The 20109-nt window shown below is 51.3% G+C and overlaps 1 protein-coding gene across 2 annotated transcripts in view; it reads right to left on the bottom strand.

Annotated features, from left to right (window-relative positions):
• The window catches only part of ttc33 (tetratricopeptide repeat domain 33), a 139326-nt gene that overhangs the window by 55852 nt on the left and 63365 nt on the right, over positions 1–20109 (bottom strand). The window contains exons 2-3 of one of the 2 annotated variants that reach the window (XM_072515606.1): positions 5244–5340; positions 2663–2878 (exon numbers count right to left, since the gene is read on the bottom strand). In XM_072515606.1, coding sequence (XP_072371707.1) covers positions 2663–2877 — 215 coding nt within the window. In that variant the 5' untranslated portion in view covers position 2878; positions 5244–5340. The remainder of the gene's footprint in view (positions 1–2662; positions 2879–5243; positions 5341–20109) is intronic. The other variant, XM_072515607.1, reaches the window with a different exon arrangement.

The following is a 20109-nucleotide window of genomic DNA, read 5'->3' as shown; positions in this document are numbered from 1 at the left end:
CCGATTCACGTTTCATATTTTCACAACCTATTTGCGCTCCATTTCCTCGGCACTCTTCAACATCGCGCGATAGACTGAACCATCACTAACTCAATCCAAATGCATTCCGTTTCTATCTCTTTGTTATTTATATAACATAGAGAAGTACAGTACAGTACAGTACAGGCCCTTCAGCCCACAATGTTGTGCCGACCATTTATTCTAATCTAAGATCAACCTAACCTCCACCCCTTCAATTTACTGCTGTCCATGTGCCTGTCCAAGAGTCGCTTAAATGTCCCGAATGACTCTGACTCCACCACCTCTGCTGGCAGTGCATTCCACACACCCACCACTCTCTGTGTAAAGAACCTCTGACATCTCCCCTGTACCTTCCTCCAATCACTTAAAATTATGTCCCCTCGTGACAGCCATTTCCACCCTGGGGAAAAGTCTCTGGCTATCCACTCTATCCATGCCTCTCATCACCTTGTACACCTCTATCAAGTCACCTCTCTGCCTTCTTCGCTCCAGTGAGAAAAGCCCTCGCTCCCTCAACCTTTCTTTATAAGACATGCCACTGTTGTTTGTGATATACATAAATGATCTGGACGAAGGTATAGGTGGTCTGATTAGCAAGTTTGCAGATGTTACTAAGATTGGTGGAGTTGCAGATAGCGAGGAGGACTGTCAGAGAATACAGCAAAATATAGATAGATTGGAGAGTTGGGTAAAGAAATGGCAGATGGAGTTCAGTCCAGGCAAATGCAAGGTGATGCATTTTGGAAGATCTAATTCAAGAGCGGACTATACGGTCAATGGAAGAGTCCTGGGGAAAATTGATGTACAAAGAGATCTGGGAGTTCAGGTCCATTGTACCCTGAAGGTGGCAACGCAGGTCGATAGAGTGATCAAGAAGGCATACAGCATGCTTGCCTTCATCGGACGGGGTATTGAGTACAAGAGTCGGCAGGTCATGTTACAGTTGTATAGGACGTTGGTTAGGCACATTTGGAATACTGCGTGCAGTTCTGGTCGCCACATTACCAGAAGGATGTGGATGCTGGCCTGAGATTTATACCTGGGCAGGTAGGCAGGTCTTAACTTAATGTCTCATCAGAAAGATGATAAGCAGGAACTACAATTAATGGGTAACATTAACCCCGGCTCCGAAACATGACAGAAATAGTCCACAGAAGTAAGTAACTGATTGACTGGCCAAGGGGTCAGTCACGTGGATGTTTACATAGCTTACTGACAAATCTCCTCTGGCATTAATGGAGTGTCAGCAGAAGAAATCCCGTCTAAAAAAGGGCATCAACTCACAATGACAATTACTCATAGAACCCTACAGTAGAGGCCATTCTGCCCATCGAGTCTGCACCGGCCTTCCGAAAGAGCACCCTATCGAGGTCCAATTCCCCACCCTATCCCCGTAACCCCGCACATTGATCACGGCCAATCCACCTAACCTGCACATCTTTGGACTGTGGGAGGAAACCGGAGCACCCGGAGGAAACCCACGCAAACACGGGGAGAACGTGCAGACTCCGCACAGACAATGACCCAAGGCTGGAATTGAACTGAGCTACAACAAATTTGGCTGTTGCTGTTTTCCCCTCAGAGGCCATTTCTCCCAACAGCATCCAAAACAGTCTGTTCCGTTCTGCAGGAGAATAGCTGCAGGAGATTCCTGCACTGCCTAGCTCTCTTGTTCAGCCTGGTGGTCACACATTTCCTTCCTGTCTGTGAAGTCTCAGCCTGCAGTGTGACCACCTTCCCGCCTCGCCGATGCTCCACAGTGTCCCCAGCCGCCGCTCCAGCTCCACAATCCGGGCTTCTCGGAGCTGCAGCCGGAGACACTTCCTGCACACATGCTGGTCCCGGGCACTGGAAATGTTCCCGGCTTCCCACATAGGGCAGGAGGAGCAAACCACGGCTTTGAGCTCTCCTGCCATGACTTGCCCCTTTGGATTAAACCTTTTAAGGTCTCTTAAAGGGTAACCCACTCTCCTCACTCCTTCCTCCACCGAAATCCAACCTGGGACACCCATTTCCCCTCTCTCCTCCCCCACCCAAATCGTCCCCTCACCCATCCCTCGCCCAACTCCAACAGAGACACCCCCTTCCGTCTCCCACCCAACTTCAAACAGGGACACTCCTCTCCCCCACACCCTTGTAATTATGATCTTATCAAATAGGGAGGCAGCTTTGAGGGTACAAATGGCCTATCTCTGCTCCTATTTCATATGTTTGTATCTACAAGATGCACTGCAGTAACTCACCAAGGTTCCTGAGGCAACACCTTCCAAACCCACGACCACTACCATCTAGAAGGACAAGAGCAGCAGATACCCGGGAATCCCACCACCTGGAGGTTCCCCTCCAAGTCACTCACCACCCTGACTGGGAAATATATCGGCCGTTCCTTCACTGTCGCTGGGGCAACATCCTGGAACTCCCTCCCTAACAGCACAATGGGTGTACCTACACCTCATGGGCAGCAGCGGTTCAAGAAGGCAGCTGACCACCATCTTCTCAAGGGCAACTAGGGATGGACAATAGATGGTGGGGCTGGACAGTGATCACCATATCCCATGAACAAATACAAAACTCTCCTCCCGCCTCCAATCAGGCCCATGGCCCATGCAGTTGCTAAGAATCACGATGATGTAAAGCTCACCTTCCATTCTCAGAGAGAAAAGCCCCCTCTTCCTTCAGCCTCTTGCTCTTCACTGCACAGTCTTCCAGCAGGACCTTCCGCTGCCGTTTGGTAACCTGCAACCAGTCCACATCCGCATCAACCAATCGATCGTCCACAGCAGCAGCTTCAAAGTTCTGGGAGGCGAGCTTTGAAACTTTCTCCCCCGCTTTCCGCTTCCAGCCAAAAGAGGTCATCCTGCAGGGTGGGGGTGGGGTGAGGTGGAGCAGGGGCAAGGAGAAAGAGAGAGCACAGTGAGAGAGAGAATGATTAGAGTATCAGAGTAAAGAACGGCAGACAAAGGGGAGAGAAAAATGGGGAGGAGCACTGAGGAAGGGGGAGACAAAGGCTGCAATGACAGAGATTGAGACAAGAGAGAGGGAGACAAAGAGAGAGGAAGGAAAGAGTAAGAAAGAGAAAGAAAGTAACAGAGGAAGGGAAGAGTAGATTCAGAGAAAGTAAATCAGAGGGAGAGAGAGAGAGAGACGGAGAGAGAGAGAGAAAGAGGGTGACAGAGAGAGAGACAGAGAGAGAGACCGAGAGAGAGACAGAGAGGGACAGAGAGAGAGACAGAGAGAGAGACAGAGAGAGAGAGACACAGAGAAAGACAGAGAGAGACAAAGAGAGAGGGACAGAGAGAGATACAGAGCCAGAGAGAGAGACAGAGACAGACAGGCAAAGAGACAGAGACACACAGACAGCGAGAGACAGAGAGAGAGGTAGAGACCATAAAACCAGAAGACATAGGAGTGGAAGTAAGGCCATTCGACCCATCGAGTCCACTCCACCATTCAATCATGGCTGATTTCAGAGATACAGAGCCAGAGAGAGAGAGAGACAGAGAAAGGGACAGAAAAAGGCAGAGAAAGAGACAGAGAAAGAGACAGACAGCCGAGAGACAGAGAGAGGGACAGAGAGAGAGAGAGAGAGAGAAAGAGTGGGCCGGATCTCGAATAACGACGAGTCCGAATACAGGAGGGAGATTGAGAACCTAGTGGAGTGGCGCAGCGACAACAATCTCTCCCTCAATGCCAGCAAAACTAAAGAGCTGGTCGTTGACTTCAGGAAGCAAAGTACTGTACACACCCCTGTCAGCATCAACGGGGCCGAGGTGGAGATGGTTAGCAGTTTCAAATTCCCAGGGGTACACATCTCTAAAAAGCTGTCCTGGTCCACCCACGTCGACGCTACCACTTCCTCAGGAAACTAAGGAAATTTGGCATGTCCACAATAAGCCTTACCAACTTTTACAGATGCACCATAGAAAGCATCCTATCTGGCTGCATCACAGCCTGGTATGGCAACTGCTCGGCCCAGGACTGCAAGAAACTTCAGAGAGTCGTGAACACCGCCCAGTCCATCACACGAACCTGCCTCCCATCCATTGACTCCATCTACACCTCCCGCTGCCTGGGGAAAGCGGGCAGTATAATCAAAGATCCCTCCCACCCGGCTTACTCTCTCTTCCAACTTCTTCCATCGGGCAGGAGATATAGAAGTCTGAGAACACGCACAACAGACTCAAAAAAACAGCTTCTTCTCCACTGTTACCAGACTCCGAAACAACCCTCTTATGGATTGACCTCATTAACGCTACACCCTGTATGCTTCATCCGATGCCAGTGCTTATGTAGTTACATTGTATATCTTGTATTGCCCTATTATGTATTTTCTTTTATTCCCTTTTCTTCCCATGTACTTAATGATCTGGGGCAGCACGGGAGCATTGTGGATAGCACAATTGCTTCACAGCTCCAGGGTCCCAGGTTCGATTCCGTCTTGGGTCACTGTCTGTGCGGAGTCTGCACATCCTCCCCATGTGTGCGTGGGTTTCCTCCGGGTGCTCCGGTTTCCTCCCACTGTCCAAAGATGATGTGGAGATGCCGGCGTTGGACTGGGGTGAGCACAGTACGAAGTCTTACAACACCAGGTTAAAGTCCAACAGGTTTGTTTCGATGTCACTAGCTTTCGGAGCGCTGCTCCTTCCTCAGGTGAATGAAGAACCGGGACCTGGGATTCATGTCGCATTACATTCATCCCCCACCATCTGGCCTGTGAAATCCTACCAACTGTCCTGGCTTGAGACAATTCACACCTCTTTAACCTGGGGTTACCCCATCTCTGGATCTGTAAAGATTTAATCACCTGCTAATGCTCGCATTCCTAGCATTGTTTGGCATCTTTGAATCTGTCTATATATGTGTTTCTGGAACAGACCTCTTCATTCACCTGAGGAAGGAGCAGCGCTCCGAAAGCTAGTGACATCGAAACAAACCTGTTGGACTTTAACCTGGTGTTGTAAGACTTCGTACTGTGTCCAAAGATGTGCAGGTTAGGTGGATTGGCCATGCTAAATTGCCCGTAGTGTCCAAAATTGCCCTTAGTGTTGGGTGGGGTTACTGGGTTATGGGGATAGGGTGGAGGTGTTGACCTTGGGTAGGGTGCTCTTTCCAAGAGCCGGTGCAGACTCGATGGGCTGAATGGCCTCCTTCTGCACTGTAAATTCTATGATAATCTACGATAATCTGTTGAGCTGCTCGCAGAAAAATACTTTTCACTATACCTCGGTACACGTGACAGTAAACAAATCCAATCCAATCCAATCCAGGTGTTCTTGACACTCAGGGAAAAGGGCAATTCCTCAGCTTCTGCTTTGATAACTGCAAAGGAAGCAAAGCGGGAATAAAGACACCAGTATTCCGCATCACAAGATATTTCAGATAATTTCATAGCTTCCACCATATCAGGCAACAGCCCACAAAATACCACGGAATTGACAAAGCCAAAATACAAACAGCAAATGTTGTAAATACTCAGCAGGTTTGGCACCATCTGTGGAGGGCGAAACAGGAGCGAACGTTTCTGATCCATGACCCTCCGTCAGTCCGCAGCGTACTTCCAGAGCTTTGTGTTTTTATTTAACATCCAATCATAATGTTCAGGAGACAAATTAGCAGCAGCACAACCTCCCAGTACACGGTCCCCATCAAACACTCCCAGAACATGGTCCCCAACAAACACTCCCAGAACATGAACCCCAACAAACACTCCCAGGACATGGTCCCCATCAAATACTCCCAGGACACGGTCCCCATCAAACACTCACAGAACAGGGTCCCCATCAAACACTCCCAGAACATGGTCCCCAACAAACACTCCCAGGACACGGTCCCCATCAAACACTCCCAGGACACGGTCCCCATCAAACACTCCCAGAACATCGCCCCCATCAAACACTCCCAGGACATGGTCCCCATCAAACCAACAGAATACGGTCCCCATCAAACACTCCCAGGACACGGTCCCCATCAAACATTCCGAGGACATGGTCCCCATCAAACACTCACAGAACACGGTCCCCATCAAACACTCCCAGAACATGGTTCCCATCAAACACTCGCAGAAAATGGTCCCCATCAAACACTCCCAGGACATGGTCCCTATCAAACATTCCCAGGATATGGTCCGCATCAAACACTCCCAGAACATGGTCCCCATCAAAAACTCCCAGAACATGGTCCCCAACAAACATTCCCAGGACATGGTCCCCATCAAACACTCCCAGGACATGGTCCCCATCAAACCTTCCCAGAACATCGTCCCCATCAAACACTCCCAGAACATGGTCCCCATCAAACCAACAGAATACGGTCCAAATCAAACACTCCCAGGACACGGTCCCCATCAAACATTCCGAGGACATGGTCCCCATCAAACACTCCCAGGACATGGTCCCTGTCAAACATTCCCAGGATATGGTCCGCATCAAACACTCCAAGGACATGGTCCCCATCAAACACTCCCAGAACATGGTCCCCAACAAACACTCCCAGGACATGGTCCCCATCAAACATTCCCAGGACATGGTCCCCATCAAACACTCCCAGGACATGGTACCCATCAAACACTCCCAGGACATGATCCCCATCAAACACTCCCAGAACGTGGTCCCCATCAAACACTCCCAGAACATAGTCCCCATCAAACACTCCCAGGACATGGTCCTTATCAAACACTCCGAGAACTTGGTCCCCATTAAACACTCCCAGGACATGATCCCCATCAAACACTCCCAGAACATGGTCCCCATCAAACCACCCAGCACACGGTCCCCATCAAAAACACCCAGAACATGGTCCCCAACAAATACTCCCAGAACATGGTCCACATCAAACCCTCCCAGGACATGGTCCCCAATAAACACTCCCAGGACATGGTCCCCAACAATCACTCCCAGGACATGGTCCACATCAAACACTCCCAGGACATGGTCCCTATCAAACACTCCGAGAACGTGGTCCCCATCAAACACTCCCAGCACACGGTCCCCATCAAACACTCCCAGAACATGGTCCCCATCAAACATTCCCAGCACATGGTCCCCATGAAACACTCGCAGAACATGGTCCCCATCAAACACTCCCAGGACATGGTCCCCATCATACACTCCCAGGACATGGTCCCCATCAAACACTCCCAGGAAATGGCTGCCATCAAATACTCCCAGAACATGGTCCCCAATCAAACATTCCCAGAACATCGTCCCCATCAAACACTCCCAGGACATGGTCCCCATAAAACACTCCCAGAACATAGTCCCCATCAAACACTCCCAGAACATCGTCCCCATCAAACACTCGCGCAGAACATGGTTCCCATCAAAAGCTCCCAGAACATGTCCCCATCAAACACTCCGAGAACTTGGTCCCCAACAAACACTCCAAGGACATGATCCCCATCAAAAACTCCCAGAACATGGTCCCCATCAAACCACCCAGCACACGGTCCCCATCAAAAACTCCCAGAACATGGTCCCCAACAAAAATTCCCAGAACTTGGTCCCCATCAAACCCTCCCAGGACATGGTCCCCAACAAACACTCCCAGGACATGGTCCCCAACAATCACTCCCAGGACATGGTCCCCATCAAACACTCCCAGAACACGGTCCCCTTCAAAAACTCCCAGAACATAGCCCCATCAAACACTCCCAAGACATGGTCCCCATCAAACACTCCCAGAACATCGCCCCCATCAAAAACTCCCAGGACATGGTCCCCATCAAACCAACAGAATACGGTCCCCATCAAACACTCCCAGGACACGGTCCCCACCAAACATTCCGAGGACATGGTCCCCATCAAACACTCACAGAACACGGTCCCCATCAAACACTCCCAGAACAGGGTCCCCATCAAACACTCACAGAACACGGTCCCCATCAAACACTCCCAGAACATGGTCCCCATCAAACATTCCCAGAACATCGTCCCCATCAAACACTCCCAGAACATCGTCCCCATCAAACACTCCCAGAACATGGTCCCCATCAAACCAACAGAATAGGGTCCCAATCAAACACTCCCAGGACACGGTCCCCATCAAACATTCCGAGGACATGGTACCCATCAAACACTCCCAGGACATGGTCCCTATCAAACATTCCCAGGATATGGTCCGCATCAAACACTCCCAGGACATGGTCCCCATCAAACACTCCCAGAAAATGGTCCCCAACAAACACTCCCAGGACATGGTCCCGATTAAACATTCCCAGGATATGGTCCGCATCAAACACTCCCAGAACTTGGTCCCCATCAAACACTCCCAGAACATGGTCCCCATCAAACATTCCCAGGACATGGTCCCCATCAAACACTCCCAGGACATGGTCCCCATCAAACACTCCCTGAACACGGTCCCCATCAAACACTCCCAGAACACGGTCCCCATCAAGCCACCCAGAACACGGTCCCCATCAAACCACCCAGAACATATTCCGCATCAAACACTCGCAGAACACGGTCCCCATCAAACACACGCAGGACACAGTCCCCAACAAACATTCCCAGGACACGGTCCCCAACAAACATTCCCAGAACATGGTCCCATCAGACACTCCCAGAACACGGTCCCCATCAAACAGTCCCAGGACATGGTCCCGAACAACAACACTCCCAGAACATGGTCCCCATCAAACATTCCCAGCACATGGTCCCCATGAAACACTCCCAGAACAAGGTCCCCATCAAACACTCCCAGAACATGGTACGCAACAATCACTCCCAGGACATGGTCCACATCAAACACTCCCAGGACATGGTCCCTATCAAACACTCCCAGAACATGGTCCCCATCAAACAACCCTGCACACGGTCCCCATCAAACACTCCCAGTACATGGTCCCCAACAAACACTCCCAGAACATGGTCCCCATCAAACCCTCCCACGACATGGTCCCCATCAAACATTCACAGCACATGGTCCCCATGAAACACTCGCAGAACATGGTCCCCATCATACATTCCCAGGACATGGTCCCCATCAAACACTCCCAGGAAATGGCACCCATCAAATACTCCCAGAACATGGTCCCCAATCAAACATTCCCAGAACATCGTCCCCATCAAACACTCCCAGGACATGGTCCCCATCAAATACTCGCAGAACGTGGTTCCCATCAAACACTCCCAGAACATGGTACCCATCGAACACTCTGAGAACGTGGTCCCCATCAAACACTCCCAGAACATCGTCCCCAACAAACACTCCCAGAACATCGTCCCCATCAAACACTCCCAGAACATGGACCACATCAAACACTTCCAGAACATGGTTCCCATCAAACACTCCCAGAACATGGTCCCCATCAAACACTCCCTGATCACGGTCCCCATCAAACACTCCCAGAACACGGTCCCCATCAAGCCACCCAGAACACGGTCCCCATCAAACCACCCAGAACATATTCCGCATCAAACACTCGCAGAACACGGTCCCCATCAAACACACGCAGGACACAGTCCCCAACAAACATTCCCAGGACACGGTCCCCAACAAACATTCCCAGAACATGGTCCCATCAGACACTCCCAGAACACGGTCCCCATCAAACACTCCCAGGACATGGTCCCGAACAACAACACTCCCAGAACATGGTCCCCATCAAACATTCCCAGCACATGGTCCCCATGAAACACTCCCAGAACAAGGTCCCCATCAAACCAACAGAATACGGTCCCCATCAAACACTCCCAAAACACGGTCCCCATCAAACATTCCCAGAACATCGTCCCCATCAAACACTCCCAGGACAAGGTCCCCATCAAACACTCCAAGGACATGGTCCCCATCAAACACTCCCAGAACATGGTCCCCATCAAACACTCTCAGGACATGGTCCCCACCAAACACTCCCAGAACATGGACCCACCAAACATTCACAGAACATCGTCCCCATCAAACACTCCAAGGACATGGACCCCATCAAACACTCCCAGAACATGGTCCCCATCAAACACTCCCAGAACATCGCCCTCATCAAAAACTCCCAGGATATGGTCCCCATCAAACCAACAGAATACGGTCCCCATCAAACACTCCCAGGACACGGTCCCCACCAAACATTCCGAGGACATGGTCCCCATCAAACACTCACAGAACACGGTCCCCATCAAACACTCCCAGAACAGGGTCCCCATCAAACACTCACAGAACACGGTCCCCATCAAACACTCACAGAACATGGTCCCCATCAAACATTCCCAGAACATCGTCCCCATCAAACACTCCCAGAACATGGTCCCCATCAAACATTCCCAGAACATCGTCCCCATCAAACACTCCCAGAACATGGTCCCCATCAAACCAACAGAATACGGTCCCAATCAAACACTCCCAGGACACGGTCCCCATCAAACATTCCGAGGACATGGTCCCCATCAAACACTCCCAGGACATGGTCCCTATTAAACATTCCCAGGATATGGTCCGCATCAAACACTCCCAGGACATGGTCCCCATCAAACACTCCCAGAACATGGTCCCCAACAAACACTCCCAGGACATGGTCCCTATTAAACATTCCCAGAATATGGTCCGCATCAAACACTCCCAGAACTTGGTCCCCATCAAACACTCCCAGAACATGGTCACCATCAAACATTCCCAGGACATGGTCCCCATCAAACACTCCCAGGACATGGTCCCCATCAAACATTCCGAGGACATGGTCCCCATCAAACACTCCCAGAACGTGGTCCCCATCAAACACTCCCAGAACATGGTCCACATCAAACCCTCCCAGGACATGGTCCCCAATAAACACTCCCAGGACATGGGATGCAACAATCACTCCCAGGACATGGTCCACATCAAACACTCCCAGGACATGGTCCCTACCAAACACTCCCAGAACATGGTCCCCATCAAACAACCCAGCACACGGTCCCCATCAAACACTCCCAGAACATGGTCCCCAACAAACACTCCCAGAACATGGTCCCCATCAAACCCTCCCACGACATGGTCCCCATCAAACATTCACAGCACATGGTCCCCATGAAACACACGCAGAACATGGTCCCCATCAAACACTCCCAGGAAATGGCCCCCATCAAATACTCCCAGAACATGGTCCCCAATCAAACATTCCCAGAACATCGTCCCCATCAAACACTCCCAGGCCATGGTCCCCATCAAATACTCGCAGAACGTGGTTCCCATCAAACTTCCCAGAACATGGTACCCATCGAACACTCTGAGAACTTGGTCCCCATCAAACACTCCCAGAACATCGTCCCCAACAAACACTCCCAGAACATCGTCCCGATCAAACACTCCCAGAACATGGACCCCATCAAACACTTCCAGAACATGGTTCCCATCAAACACTCCCAGAACATGGTCCCCATCAAACACTCCCTGAACACGGTCCCCATCAAACACTCCCAGAACACGGTCCCCATCAAGCCACCCAGAACAAGGTCCCCATCAAACCACCCAGAACATATTCCGCATCAAACACTCGCAGAACACGGTCCCCATCAAACACACGCAGGACACAGTCCCCAACAAACATTCCCAGGACACGGTCCCAAACAAACATTCCCAGAACATGGTCCCATCAGACACTCCCAGAACACGGTCCCCATCAAACACTCCCAGGACATGGTCCCCAACAACAACACTCCCAGAACATGGTCCCCATCAAACATTCCCAGCACATGGTCCCCATGAAACACTCCCAGAACAAGGTCCCCATCAAACCAACAGAATACGGTACCCATCAAACACTCCCAAAACACGGTCCCCATCAAACATTCCCAGAACATCGTCCCCATCAAACACTCCCAGGACAAGGTCCCCATCAAACACTCCAAGGACATGGTCCCCATCAAACACTCCCAGAACATGGTCCCCATCAAACACTCCCAGGACATGGTCCCCATCAAACATTCCGAGAACTTCGTCCCCATCAAACACTCCCAGAACATGGTCCCCATCAAACCAACAGAATACGGTCCCCATCAAACACTCCCAGGTCACGGTCCCCATCAAACACTCCCAGGCCATGATTCCCATCAAACATTCCCAGAACATGGTCCCCATCAAACATTCCGAGGACATGGTCCCCATCAAACACTCCCAGGACACGGTCCCCATCAAACACTCCAAGAACATGGTCCCCATCAAACACTGCCAGAACTTGGTCCCCATCAAACACTCCCAGAACATGGTCCCCATCAAACACTCCCAGGACATGGTCCCCATCAAACCACCCAGCACACGGTCCCCATCAAAAACACCCAGAACATGGTCCCCAACAAAAATTCCCAGAACATGGTCCACATCAAACCCTCCCAGGACATGGTCCCCAATAAACACTCCCAGGACATGGTCCGCAACAATCACTCCCAGGACATGGTCCACATCAAACACTCCCAGGACATGGTCCCCATCAAACACTCCCAGGACATGATCCCCATCAAACACTCCCAGAACATGGTCCCCATCAAACAACCCAGCACACGGTCCCCATCAAACACTCCCAGAACATGGTCCCCAACAAACACTCCCAGAACATGGTCCCCATCAAACCCTCCCACGACATGGTCCCCATCAAAAATTCACAGCACATGGTCCCCATGAAACACTCGCAGAACATGGTCCCCATCAAACACTCCCAGAACATGGTCCCCATCATACACTCCCAGGACATGGTCCCCATCAAACACTCCCAGGAAATGGCCCCCATCAAATACTCCCAGAACATGGTCCCCAATCAAACATTCCCAGAACATCGTCCCCATCAAACACTCCCAGGACATGGTCCCCATCAAACACTCGCAGAACATCGTCCCCATCAAACACTCCCAGAACATGGTCCCCATCAAATATCGCAGAACATGGTTCCCTTCAAAGACTCCCAGAACATGGTACCCATCGAACACTCTGAGAACTTGGTCCCCATCAAACACTCCCAGAACATCGTCCCCATCAAACACTCCCAGAACATCGTCCCCATCAAACACTCCCAGAACATGGACCCCATCAAACACTTCCAGAACATGGTTCCCATCAAACACTCCCAGAACATGGTCCCCATCAAACACTCCCTGAACACGGTCCCCATCAAACACTCCCAGAACACGGTCCCCATCAAGCGACCCAGAACACGGTCCCCATCAAACCACCCAGAACATATTCAGCATCAAACACTCGCAGAACACGTTCCCCATCAAACACACGCAAGACACAGTCCCCAACAAACATTCCCAGGACACGGTCCCATCAGACACTCCCAGAACACGGTCCCCATCAAAAACTCCCAGGACATGGTCCCCAACAACAACACACCCAGAACATGGTCCCCATCAAACATTCCCAGCACATGGTCCCCATGAAACACTCCCAGAACAAGGTCCCCATCAAACTAACAGAATACGGTCCCCATCAAACACTCCCAAAACACGGTCCCCATCAAACATTCCCAGAACATCGTCCCCATCAAACACTCCCAGGACAAGGTCCCCATCAAACACTCCCAGGACATGGTCCCCATCAAACACTCCCAGGACATGGTCCCCATCAAACACTCCCAGAACATGGTCCCCATCAAACACTCCCAGGACACGGTCCCCACCAAACACTCCCAGAACATGGTCCCCATCAAACATTCCCAGAACATCGTCCCCATCAAACACTCCAAGGACATGGTCCCCATCAAACACTCCCAGAACATGGTCCCCATCAAACATTCCCAGAACATCGTCCCCATCAAACACTCCCAGAACTTGGTCCCCATCAAACACTCCCAGAACATGGCCCCCATCAAACCAACAGAATACGGTCCCCATCAAACACTCCGAGGTCACAGTCCCCATCAAACACTCCCAGGACATGGTCCCCATCAAACACTCCCAGAACATGGTCCCCATCAAACATTCCCAGCACATGGTCCCCATGAAACACTCCCAGAACAAGGTCCCCATCAAACCAACAGAATACGGTCCCCATCAAACCACCCAGAACATGGTCCCCATCAAACACTCCCAGGACATGGTCCCCATCAAACACTCCCAGAACATGGTCCACATCAAACACTCCCAGTACATTGTCCCCATCAAACACTCCCAAAACATGGTCCACATCAAACACTCCCAGCACATGGTACCCATCAAACACTCCCAGTACATAGTCCCCATCAAACACTGCCAGGACATAGTCCCCATCAAACACTCCCAGGACATGTTCCCCATCAAACACTCCCAGAACATGGTCCCCATCAAACCACCCAGCACACGGTCCCCATAAAACACTCCAAGAACATGGTTCCCAACAAACACTCCGAGAACATGGTCCCCATCAAACCCTCCCAGGACATGGGCCCCAAAAAACACTCCCAGGACATGGTCCCCAACAATCACTCCCAGGACATGGTCCCCATCAAACACTCCCAGGACATGCTCCCCATCAAACACTCCCAGAACAAGGTCCCCTTCAAACACTCCCAGAACATAGCCCCATCAAACAGTTCCAGGACATGGACCCCATCAAACACTCGCAGAACATGGTCCCCATCAAACACTTCCAGAACATGGTCCCCATCAAACATTCCCAGCACATGGTCCCCATGAAACAATCGCAGAACAAGGTCCCCATCAAACCAACAGAATACGGTCCCCATCAAACCACCCAGAACATGGTACCCATCAAACACTCTGAGAACTTGGTCCCCATCAAACACTCCCAGAACATCATCCCCATCAAACACTCCCAGAACATCGTCCCCATCAAACACTCCCAGAACATGGTCCCCATCAAACCCTCCCACGACATGGTCCCCATCAAACATTCAGAGCACATGGTCCCCATGAAACACTCGCAGAACATGGTCCCCATCAAACACTCCCAGAACATGGTCTCCATCATACACTCCCAGGACATGGTCCCCATCAAACACTCCCAGGAAATGGCCCCCATCAAATACTCCCAGAACATGGTCCCCAATCAAACATTCCCAGAGCATCGTCCCCATCAAACACTCCCAGGACATGGTCCCCATCAAACACTCGCAGAACATCGTCCCCATCAAACACTCCCAGAACATGGTCCCCATCAAATACTCGCAGAACATGGTTCCCATCAAACACTCCCAGAACATGGTACCCATCGAACACTCTTAGAACTTGGTCCCCATCAAACACTCCCAGAACATCGTCCCCATCAAACACTCCCAGAACATCGTCCCCATCAAACACTCCCAGAACATGGACCCCATCAAACACTTCCAGAACATGGTTCCCATCAAACACTCCCAGAACATGGTCCCCATCAAACACTCCCTGAACACGGTCCCCATCAAACACTCCCAGAACACGGTCCCCATCAAGCGACCTAGAACACGGTCCCCATCAAACCTTCCAGAACATATTCAGCATCAAACACTCGCAGAACACGTTCCCCATCAAACACACGCAAGACACAGTCCCCAACAAACATTCCCAGGACACGGTCCCATCAGACACTCCCAGAACACGGTCCCCATCAAACACTCCCAGGACATGGTCCCCAACAACAACACACCCAGAACATGGTCCCCATCAAACATTCCCAGCACATGGTCCCCATGAAACACTCCCAGAACAAGGTCCCCATCAAACCAACAGAATACGGTCCCCATCAAACACTCCCAAAACACGGTCCCCATCAAACATTCCCAGAACATCGTCCCCATCAAACACTCCCAGGACAAGGTCCCCATCAAACACTACCAGGACATGGTCCCCATCAAACACTCCCAGGACATGGCCCCCATCAAACACTCCCAGAACATGGTCCCCATCAAACACTCCCAGGACACGGACCCCACCAAACACTCCCAGAACATGGTCCCCATCAAACATTCCCAGAACATCGTCCCCATCAAACACTCCAAGGACATGGTCCCCATCAAACACTCCCAGAACATGGTCCCCATCAAACATTCCCAGAACATCGTCCCCATCAAACATTCCCAGCACATGGTCCCCATCAAACACTCCCAGAACATGGTCCCCATCAAACATTCCCAGCACATGGCCCCCATGAAACACTCCCAGAACAAGGTCCCCATCAAACCAACAGAATACGGTCCCCATCAAACCACCCAGAACATGGTCCCCATCAAACACTCCCAAAACATGGTCCACATCAAACACTCCCAGCACATGGTACCCATCAAACACTCCCAGTACATAGTCCCCATCAAACACTGCCAGGACATAGTCCCCATCAAACACTCCCAGGACATGTTCCCCATCAAACACTCCCAGAACATGGTCCCCATCAAACCAGCCAGCACACGGTCCCCATAAAACACTCCAAGAACATGGTCCCCAACAAACACTCCGAGAACATGGTCCCCATCAAACCCTCCCAGGACATGGGCCCCAAAAAACACTCCCAGGACATGGTCCCCAACAATCACTCCCAGGACATGGTCCCCATCAAACACTCCCAGGACATAGCCCCATCAAACACTTCCAGGACATGGACCCAATCAAACACTCGCAGAACATGGTCCCCATCAAACACTTCCAGAACATGGTCCCCATCAAACATTCCCAGCACATGGTCCCCATGAAACACTCCCAGAACATGGTCCCCATCAAACAGTCCCAGAACACGGTCCCCATCAAACACTCCCAGAACACGGTCCCCATCAAGCCACCCAGAACACGGTCCCCATCAAACCACCCAGAACATATTCCGCATCAAACACTCGCAGAACACGGTCCCCAACAAACACACGCAGGACACAGTCCCCAACAAACATTCTCAGGACACGGTCCCCAACAAACATTCCCAGATCATGGTCCCATCAGACACTCCCAGAACACGGTCCCCATCAAACACTCCCAGGACATGGTCCCCATCAACAACACTCCCAGAACATGGTCCCAATCAAACATTCCCAGCACATGGTCCCCATGAAACACTCCGAGAACAAGGTCCCCATCAAACCAACAGAATAACGTCCCCATCAAACACTCCCAGAACATGGTCCCCATCAAACATTCCCAGAACATCGTCCCCATCAAACACTCCCACGACATGGTCCCCATCAAACACTCCCAGGACATGGTCCCCATCAAACACTCCCAGGACATGGTCCCCATCAAACTCTCCCAGGACATGGTCCCCACCAAACACTCCCAGAACATGGCCCCCATCAAACATTCCCAGAACATCGCCCCATCAAACACTCCCGGAACTTGGTCCCCATCAAACACTCCCAGAACATGGTCCCCATCAAACACTCCCAAAACATGGTCCACATCAAACACTCCCAGTACATTGACCCCATCAAACTCTCCCAAAACATGGTCCCCCTCAAACACTCCCAGAACATGGTCCCCAACAAAAATTCCCAGAACTTGGTCCCCATCAAACCCTCCCAGGACATGGTCCCCAACAAACACTCCCAGGGCATGGTCCCCAACAATCACTCCCTGGACATGGTCCCCATCAAACACTCCCAGGACATGGTCCCCATCAAACACTCCCAGAACACGGTCCCCTTCAAAAACTCCCAGAACATAGCCCCATCAAACACTCCCAAGACATGGTCCCCATCAAACACTCCCAGAACATCGCCCCCATCAAAAACTCCCAGGACATGGTCCCCATCAAACCAACAGAATACGGTCCCCATCAAACACTCCCAGGACACGGTCCCCACCAAACATTCCGAGGACATGGTCCCCATCAAACACTCACAGAACACGGTCCCCATCAAACACTCCCAGAACAGGGTCCCCATCAAACACTCACAGAACACGGTCCCCATCAAACACTCCCAGAACATGGTCCCCATCAAACATTCCCAGAACATCGTCCCCATCAAACACTCCCAGAACATCGTCCCTATGGTCGAACATGGTCCCCAACAAACCAACAGAATACGGTCCCAATCAAACACTCCCAGGACACGGTCCCCATCAAACATTCCGAGGACATGGTCCCCATCAAACACTCCCAGGACATGGTCCCTATCAAACATTCCCAGGATATGGTCCGCATCAAACACTCCCAGGACATGGTCCCCATCAAACACTCCCAGAACATGGTCCCCAACAAACACTCCCAGGACATGGTCCCGATTAAACATTCCCAGGATATGGTCCGCATCAAACACTCCCAGAACTTGGTCCCCATCAAACACTCCCAGAACATGGTCCCCATCAAACATTCCCAGGACATGGTCCCCATCAAACACTCCCAGGACATGGTCCCCATCAAACACTCCCTGAACACGGTCCCCATCAAACACTCCCAGAACACGGTCCCCATCAAGCCACCCAGAACACGGTCCCCATCAAACCACCCAGAACATATTCCGCATCAAACACTCGCAGAACACGGTCCCCATCAAACACACGCAGGACACAGTCCCCAACAAACATTCCCAGGACACGGTCCCCAACAAACATTCCCAGAACATGGTCCCATCAGACACTCCCAGAACACGGTCCCCATCAAACAGTCCCAGGACATGGTCCCGAACAACAACACTCCCAGAACATGGTCCCCATCAAACATTCCCAGCACATGGTCCCCATGAAACACTCCCAGAACAAGGTCCCCATCAAACCAACAGAATACTGTCCCCATCAAACACTCCCAAAACACGGTCCCCATCAAACATTCCCAGAACATCGTCCCCATCAAACACTCCCAGGACAAGGTCCCCATCAAACACTCCAAGGACATGGTCCCCATCAAACACTCCCAGAACATGGTCCCCATCAAACACTCCCAGGACATGGTCCCCACCAAACACTCCCAGAACATGGACCCACCAAACATTCACAGAACATCGTCCCCATCAAACACTCTCAGAACATGGTCCCCATCAAACACTCCCAGAACATCGCCCCCATCAAAAACTCCCAGGACATGGTCCCCATCAAACCAACAGAATACGGTCCCCATCAAACACTCGCAGGACACGGTCCCCACCAAACATTCCGAGGACATGGTCCCCATCAAACACTCACAGAACACGGTCCCCATCAAACACTCCCAGAACAGGGTCCCCATCAAACACTCACAGAACACGGTCCCCATCAAACACTCCCAGAACATGGTCCCCATCAAACATTCCCAGAACATCGTCCCCATAAAACACTCCCAGAACATGGTCCCCATCAAACATTCCCAGAACATCGTCCCCATCAAACACTCCCAGAACATGGTCCCCATCAAACCAACAGAATACGGTTCCAATCAAACACACCCAGGACACGGTCCCCATCAAACATTCCGAGGACATGGTCCCCATCAAACACTCCCAGGACATGGTCCCTATCAAACATTCCCAGGATATGGTCCGCATCAAACACTCCCAGGACATGGTCCCCATCAATCACTCCCAGAACATGGTCCCCAACAAACACTCCCAGGACATGGTCCCTATTAAACATTCCCAGGATATGGTCCGCATCAAACACTCCCAGAACTTGGTCCCCATCAAACACTCCCAGAACATGGTCCCCATCAAACATTCCCAGGACATGGTCCCCATCAAACACTCCCAGGACATGGTCCCCATCAAACATTCCGAGGACATGGTCCCCATCAAACACTCCCAGAACTTGGTCCCCATCAACCCACCCAGCACACGGTCCCCATCAAAAACACCCAGAACATGGTCCCCAACAAAAATTCCCAGAACATGGTCCCCAACAAAAATTCCCAGAACATGGTCCACATCAAACCCTCCCAGGACATGGTCCCCAATAAACACTCCCAGGACATGGTACGCAACAATCACTCCCAGGACATGGTCCACATCAAACACTCCCAGGACATGGTCCCTATCAAACACTCCCAGAACATGGTCCCCATCAAACAACCCAGCACACAGTCCCCATCAAACACTCCCAGAACATGGTCCCCAACAAACACTCCCAGAACATGGTCCCCATCAAACCCTCCCACGACATGGTCCCCATCAAACATTCACAGCACATGGTCCCCATGAAACACTCGCAGAACATGGTCCCCATCAAACATTCCCAGAACATGGTCCCCATCATACACTCCCAGGACATGGTCCCCATCAAACACTCCCAGGAAATGGCACCCATCAAATACTCCCAGAAC

This window comes from Scyliorhinus torazame, chromosome 9 (genome assembly GCF_047496885.1).
Source record: "Scyliorhinus torazame isolate Kashiwa2021f chromosome 9, sScyTor2.1, whole genome shotgun sequence".
Taxonomy (NCBI): domain Eukaryota; kingdom Metazoa; phylum Chordata; class Chondrichthyes; order Carcharhiniformes; family Scyliorhinidae; genus Scyliorhinus; species Scyliorhinus torazame.
Note: the sequence above shows the minus strand (reverse complement) of the source record. Positions and strands in the feature narration are given on the sequence as shown.